Source organism: Etheostoma spectabile, chromosome 15, assembly GCF_008692095.1.
Source record: "Etheostoma spectabile isolate EspeVRDwgs_2016 chromosome 15, UIUC_Espe_1.0, whole genome shotgun sequence".
In the NCBI taxonomy this organism is placed as follows: domain Eukaryota; kingdom Metazoa; phylum Chordata; class Actinopteri; order Perciformes; family Percidae; genus Etheostoma; species Etheostoma spectabile.
In genome coordinates, this window is record NC_045747.1 from 9108153 (window position 1) to 9115641 (window position 7489).

Genomic DNA, 7489 nt, shown 5'->3' on the forward strand with positions numbered 1-7489 from the left:
TCTATTGTCATCGTGTTAAACCCACCAATAGCGCGCCAGATAAATAAGTCAGTTTGTGATTGGTTCCCGCAAAATGGTTTCGTGAGGCAGGAGAATTAAACAGCTGCAGGGCAAAATCAAATCCCAGGCAGAGTGGGCGGGGTTTACCCAGGCTAGGTCAACGTGTCATCTCCCTGTAAAAGGATGCAGATGGCGCAAGTGTCCAAAACAACGTGTAGACAATCATTAAAGAGTCTACTGCAGTAGTGAGATGGTAAATACAAGGTTTATCTGGCCCTATATGTTTTTTGTTCAGGTAATGCATGTAAATATTTTGGGTTTATCTGCTGGACAGGTATTCAAAGTAGGCAACAAGACACGGCAAGCTGTGCGGGATCTTACAATGAACATGTTTGAGGGACAAATCACGGTGCTGCTAGGACACAACGGTGCTGGGAAGACAACAACATTGTCCATGCTGACAGGTGACCAGCTGGAGCGCACACACACACACACGCACGCACACGCACGCACAAACAATCAAACATACATGCCACCTAAATGTTCTGAACTCAATTGGTTGACTTTGTGTGTGCTATTCGCAGGGCTGTTTCCTCCCACCAGTGGCAGGGCCTATATAAACGGTTACGACATCTGTCAGGACATGGCTCTGATCCGCCGCAGTCTGGGACTCTGTCCCCAGCACGATGTACTGTTTGATAACCTTACTGTCAGAGAGCACCTGCTCTTCTACGCTCAGGTACTCGCACAGTCATGCACTTATACACAAAAACGCACATGCAGATACTTCAGCTAAATCTGTGTTCTTGTCATGCACTCATTAGTTTATTGTTCATTATTGATAGAGATGTTTTTTTTTTTTAGTTGAAAGTGTATTGTGTTGTGTTGACTTTGTTTCCATGTTACAAATACACTCACTGGCTATTTTATTAGTTTGTTTCTACAATCTAATGTAATTTCGGATATGCCATAAATTCAAACTTTACCTCTTTTTGTGGCCCATTTTTGTTAACTTTTTTAGAGGTTTTTTATTGAACTATATATTCATTACTTATGTGTTTATCTGCTTGATATCCAGCTGAAAGGCTTCTCCAAAGAGAAGATTCCAGATGAGGTAGACAGGACCATCCGTATCCTGAACCTTGAGGACAAGCGACAGGCTCGCTCCAAGACCCTCTCTGGTGGCATGAAGAGGAAACTCTCCATTGGCATTGCCCTCATTGGAGACTCCAAGGTGAAGAATTATTCCCTCACTTTCCTTTTGTCCCATCCTTCCTTCACATTAACCACATCTCATCTGTTTATCTTTAACTTAATCTCCAGGTGGTGATGTTAGATGAGCCCACATCAGGTATGGACCCATCAGCTCGACGTGCCACCTGGGACCTTCTGCAAGGGGAGAAGCGCGATCGCACCATCCTGCTCACCACGCACTTTATGGATGAGGCCGACCTGCTCGGTGACCGCATTGCCATCATGGCAGGAGGAGAGCTGCAGTGCAGCGGGTCACCACTCTTTCTCAAGAACAAATATGGTAAGTGAAGAGTGGAGTGAAAATAGCTGCTGCAAGATGTCACTCTCTTTATATTGCAGACCCTGGACATTCAGGAGAATTGAAAACCCAGTAATTCAACTATATCATTGTTAATAGATACATTATTGTTGCAATTAATTATACAGGCTTCCTTCCCTCTGCTCACCAGGTGCTGGTTACCACATGGTAATAGTAAAGGATGCTCTTTGTAACGTGTCCGAGATCACCCGCCTTGTCCACATGTATGTTCCTAATGCCACACTGGAGAGCAGCGCGGGGGCAGAGCTTGCTTACATCTTGCCCAAAGAAAGCACCAGCAAGTGAGTCAATCAGGTCTTTGTTCATACGTAGAATACTCACAAAAATATAGTGGAAAGTGTGAAGTTTAGGGTAAAACAACGACCATTGACCAGAAATCACACCTGCTGAACATTGTTACTAAATGACAACTTCTGTCAAAAACGGCCAGTCTCCACTTACACTGGGTATATGATTATATTAAATACAGACTGTAACCAAATGGCTTTTTCTCTTTTTGCCTGTGTACATCAAGCTCTTACATTAGAACAATGCACAACAATTGAAATAAGTGTGGTAAATATACTAAAATGTTTAATCTTTTACCACCACAGTCTTTCAATGTCTATCTCCCTTTAGGTTATTTTTTTTCTTTATAACCACCTGTCTTGTTACCTTGTTTTATGTTCTCTTTATATCCCGAAAATCAATATTTTTCTCCTCACAAATTGGACTTGACTCCAAAGTGACACTTACTACTGTTCTATGATTAGATGTAAGGCAGAACTAAAGGCACAATATATGATTTCATTTCATTTCATTTGTGAAATTTGGCAGTTTTACACTGATTGAGAGCTCATATTTTTAGTCATTTGTCCCACTGTGAGGTAGTGTGTAATGTGTTTCCCTGACGCACTTTGTGTTTGCTCTTAGGTTTGAGCTGCTGTTTGCTGAGCTGGAGATGAACAGAGAAGAGCTGGGCATTGCCAGCTATGGAGCTTCAGTAACAACTATGGAAGAGGTTTTCCTCAGGTGGGAGAATTATGACATTGGCAAATGTGTCTTTGTAATATTCCATATCAGTAGAATTTAAAGTAGAGGTCTTCAGGGGTCCAAAATGTTGTACCCGGGGTGCCCGGATAGCTCAGTTGGTAGAGTGGGCGGCCGTTATATAGAGGTTTACTCCTTGATTCAGTGGTCCCGGGTTAGACTCTGACCTGCGGCCCTTTTGCTGCATGTCATTCCCCTCTCCCTTTTCATGTCTCCAGCTGTCCTGTCAAAAATAAAGGCTGAAAATGCCCATAAAATAATCTTTAAAAAATGAAAAATGTTGTACCAAAACTCAAAAAGACCCGGAGATACTTCCCAAAACCAAACCAGACCGGTTTATTATTGAAAGCTGGAACCCGGACCCATGCAGAACCGAGAAATGTCGGACCCAAACTTGTCCAGACCCGTTAAGATTAACGTTAATTTAAAAATTGTCAAAACTAAACTTTGTGATTTTACTAACGTAACGTTAGTAGCCTTCTCACCTGGGCCTTGCCATTACACATATAAGTAATCCATCTTTCTTGCCAAGAAATTAGCTCAAATACACCCAGGTCCTCTCTTGCTGATTGAAACAGGCTAATTTACACGTTATCTCATCTTTAAAGTCCACTTGCTGTCAATGTGAAGTATGGCAAATGCGACTCTTTTAAATTAGTTTTTATTTAGTATAATAGTACAATAGTAAAATAACGATTGCCCGTTGCCACAGTTGCCATTCATGATCACTGCTGTATCAACCCACAGGCAGATTTTCTTGGATCTACTCGGGTATATACACATAATGTTAAACATGTTAAACCCGGGACCTTTTGTAATATAACAGGACCTGACCTGGACCCAATAGATATATAAACCGTGGATCCGAACCTGCACGGGTCCTGGCTCGTACCCATGTAGACCTCTACCATAATATTTAAATATAAAAATGCTTGTTATAGTAGCTCTGCAATGGTCATTACAATTTTATTTTTTTTAAGATTATTTTTTGGGGCATTTTAGGCCTTTTATTACACAGGACAAGTTAAGATATGAAAGGGGAGAGAGAAGGGGAATGACATGCAGCAAAGGGCCGCAGGTCAGAGTCGAGTAGTAAACCACTGTATATGTGCGCCTGCTCTACTACCTGCGCTCACCTGGCCACACGCAATTGTCATTATTTACAAGTCATACCTAGAGTACATCAGTGTGTTCTGGCCATAAACACTAAACATCAAACATGATACCAAGAAAAGCTGCTGTTTGAACCTTTGGTCAGTTAGCTCCCTTATGGCGTTAAGTTTTTTGCAGCCAAGGAAAATGCCTGGTCAGTTAGATAGTAACACTGCTACCATTTAATAAAAACTAAAAAAAATAATTCTTATTTAAAACTGTATAATCTTTTCTAATGACCTTCATTTTGCCTGTTTTCAGTAAGTTAGTTGATAACCACAAACTGATTTGGGTGTTCAGGGTGGGAAAGTTGGTGGATTCAAGTTTGGACATCCAGGCAATCCAGCTGCCAGCCCTGCAGTATCAACATGAGAGACGCTCCCATGACTGGACCACAGATGATGCCAGCAGCAGCAGCGGCATGACCGACGTCACTGACTTCACAGACAGCGGCACGCTCATCTCAGAGGACTGCTCCAACATCAAGCTAAACACTGGGGTGAGATAAGAGGAAGAAAGCTGATGCTTATTTTCTGCATGTCATTAATATCATTCATTAATTTTTAACATTTCTGTTCCCCTTTCCTCTTCCATCAGGCCAGGCTACACCTGCAACAGTTTTATGCCATGTTCCTGAAGAGGGCCCTGTACAGCTGGAGAAACTGGAAGGTGATGGTGGCTCAGTTCCTGGTCCCTTTGGTCTTCACCGTTTTGGCTTTAGTTGTGGCACGCACCATTCCCAATCACCAGGATGCTCCTCAGCTGAGGCTGGCACTCAGCCGCTATGGCTCCACCAGGGTCCCTGTGGCTCTGCCGCCTGCCGTAGGTCCCCTGGCTTCTGCCCTGGCGAATACATACAGTTCACAGCTCTCTGCCCAGCTTGGCCAGCTCATAAATATCACAGGTAAGCATCGTGAGAGAGACAGGGACTTGGTTTGACTGCTTAGCTGAGTATTTACTGACCATATGCCCCTTTTTTCTCCCTCTCTTCATCATCAGACTTCACTGATTACATCCTGACCCAGGCAGAGGAAGAAGGCGGCAGCTTTAATGAGCGCTGTGTGGTGGGTGCTGCTTTCCGTGGCAGCAACAGCCGATTTGCAGAAGCAACAGCCTACTTCAATAACGAGGGCTACCATACACCCGCCACATCCCTAATGTTGATGGACAATGCTCTGTTCAAACTTCTAGCAGGTCCGAATGCATCCATCCAGACGGGCAATTACCCCATGCCACGCAACCTGTCTGAGATCGCCCACAGCCAGCTCAACGAGTGAGTGGAGTGGAGGGAAAGAGAGAAGTGTTCTAAAATGAACTCAAATTTCTAAATTTGTTTTGGCACGCACAGTTTTTTTTTTATACGTGCTATAGTAAAGAGCTAAAGCTAAAATACAAGTATAAATCCAACATTTCTGAAACTCCAGAAAATAAGTTTTAATATTGCTTTAAACTCCAGATATTTTGTTCAGCCATCACACTGGGAAAAAAGACCATCTTATTTATTGAGGTCTGCAGAAGTATTGATTTGAAATGATAAATTACTCAGGAATCTTGTATGCAAGCTGGTGCACCTTTTGCACCGTTTCTCTTCAATTTCCTCCTGTTAACAACCTCTTTTCACCTCCTTTTTTTCTTTATTTTTTTCATCAATCTGTAGGGGAAAGACAGGCTTCATCATCGCCATCAACCTGATGTACGGCATGGCCTCCCTTTCTAGCACATTTGCCCTCCTGCTCGTAACAGAGTCCTCTATCAAGTCTAAACATGTGCAGCAGGTCAGCGGTGTCTACCTGTCAAACTTCTGGTTTTCTGCCTTGCTGTGGGACCTGGTCAATTTCCTGCTGCCCTGTCTCCTCATGCTGGTCAGTATGACATCTGATAACTTGATGGGATAAAGGCACTGAGACTGACAAGTTATTCTAAACAGAGTTGTTCAGGCGGAGAGAGTACAGTATGCGTAACATTTATGTATACATTGTACAGTCTCATGTTGTTTTATGCTCTCAGGTGGTGTTTCAGGCATTTGGAATCAAGGCTTTTGTAGACAACAACCACCTGGTAGATGTGTTGTTGTTACTGCTGCTGTATGGCTGGGCTGTTGTGCCTCTCATGTACCTGCTCAGCTTCTTTTTTTCCACTGCCGCCACTGCCTACACACGCCTCACCATCTTCAACATGATCTCTGGCACGGCCACCTTTCTGACTGTCACCATCATGACCATCCCAGGTGAGAGGAGGAGACCTGGGCTTAGCAATGGAAGACCATTAAAGTTAATACAAAATATTGTGTAATACTGGGGCCAGTATGTTATGTTCTAGTTTTAAAGTGCCCATATTATCTGGGATTTGGGGTGTTACTTTGTGTCTCTGGTGCTTCCACACACGTTCAAACTTGGAAAAAAACTATCCATGTTGTTTTGAGTGAGAAACAGGTTTCTGATTGTCCTCTGCCTTCAGTCTCCAGGTGAGCTGCTCAAAATCTGCACGGCTTTCTACGTCACTAGACGAGATGAGGTGGCTAACCGTAGCATGCTAGCTTATTCTCAATGGCAAAACACTGCTACAACGCACACTAGTTCACCATAATCTACAAAAGAACTACTTACATGTAACTGTTCTGCAGGTATTCCACAAGTGTACCCTTGTTTAGAAGAAGTCTCCCAGCTAATCCTGCCTTGTACTAACCAAAGTTGGAGAAACTGTTATCTAGCTGATGTGATCTTACCAAGCTGCGACTCCCAGAAAAGATAGTATAGAAGTGAGATGTCTCACTCTGTAGCTAAAACAAGTGAGATGTCTCAGTCTGTAGCTAAAAGAGTGACCTAAACACACAGGGTGAAAACAGGATCTGCAGCAATGTGCGGTACAACAACAAAAATATGGTGTTTTCTTAAAATGAAACTATGTAAACTTAATCTGGTACAACCTCAAAATACAATTATGAACCTGAAAAATGAGCATAATATGAGTGCTTTAAGGATTTCAAAAAATGTTTGGGTTTGGCTGAATACATCTCGAGTACAGTGAGTCGATGGTACTAATGGAAAAAAGCCAACCCCTTCACAGATTTGGGTTCAGGTCCCAGTGCAGAGCTACCCCTGCTGGTTGATTATGAAGCATGTGTGAGGAAGAGCAGGGTTTTCAGATGATCGTGAGGACACAAGTGGCTTTCCACATGCTTTACAGGTCAACGTGGGAGTTAGCAGTGATAACCACCAAATCAGGAGAAAAATGGGGGGAAAAGAATCTATTAAAAAGAATGTTTCCTTATCATTTCTGTTGATGGCCTCCTTATGAATTCCTTCCCCAGAGTTGAATCTGCAGGACCTGTCGCACTTAATGGATAAGGTGTTCCTGATCTTTCCAAACTATTGTCTGGGCATGTCCTTCAGCCAGTTCTACCAGAACTACGAATTCATTTCGTTTTGCACTTCCAGTCCAATCAGCGAGACAGTGTGCAACTACTTAAGTAAGTTCAATCAGGAGAGACTTTGTTGAAAGGTGCAAAATAAATGTATTCACCACAACGCACAATATTATAATGTACAGAATTGATGATTAGACTACATTGCAATGTAAATCATTTTATAAGGGGTAGAGAAGCCATAAGTAGGCATATCCCCTGAAAGAGTCCAGACACTAGTGGTGGTAAAGGAGCCTGAAGACTGGATGAAAGTCTTCCGGAGAAGGGTTGCGCTATTTGCCTGAAATGACAACTGACAGCATCAGAGAGAA

At 42.8% G+C, this 7489-nt stretch overlaps 1 protein-coding gene and 1 long non-coding RNA gene across 2 annotated transcripts in view; both read left to right on the forward strand.

Moving 5' to 3' along the window:
• The window catches only part of abca3b (ATP-binding cassette, sub-family A (ABC1), member 3b), a 27740-nt gene that overhangs the window by 14860 nt on the left and 5391 nt on the right, over nt 1–7489 (forward strand). The window contains exons 12-23 of the mRNA XM_032537355.1: nt 335–464; nt 585–739; nt 1079–1234; nt 1324–1534; nt 1704–1854; nt 2486–2584; nt 4055–4253; nt 4352–4658; nt 4754–5027; nt 5412–5616; nt 5762–5981; nt 7065–7223. Of these exons, the coding sequence (XP_032393246.1) occupies nt 335–464; nt 585–739; nt 1079–1234; nt 1324–1534; nt 1704–1854; nt 2486–2584; nt 4055–4253; nt 4352–4658; nt 4754–5027; nt 5412–5616; nt 5762–5981; nt 7065–7223 (2266 nt within the window). The remainder of the gene's footprint in view (nt 1–334; nt 465–584; nt 740–1078; nt 1235–1323; nt 1535–1703; nt 1855–2485; nt 2585–4054; nt 4254–4351; nt 4659–4753; nt 5028–5411; nt 5617–5761; nt 5982–7064; nt 7224–7489) is intronic.
• LOC116702863 (uncharacterized) lies at nt 5992–7006 on the forward strand. The gene is made up of 2 exons (XR_004335272.1): nt 5992–6080; nt 6733–7006. It is a non-coding gene; the product is annotated as an uncharacterized LOC116702863 (long non-coding RNA).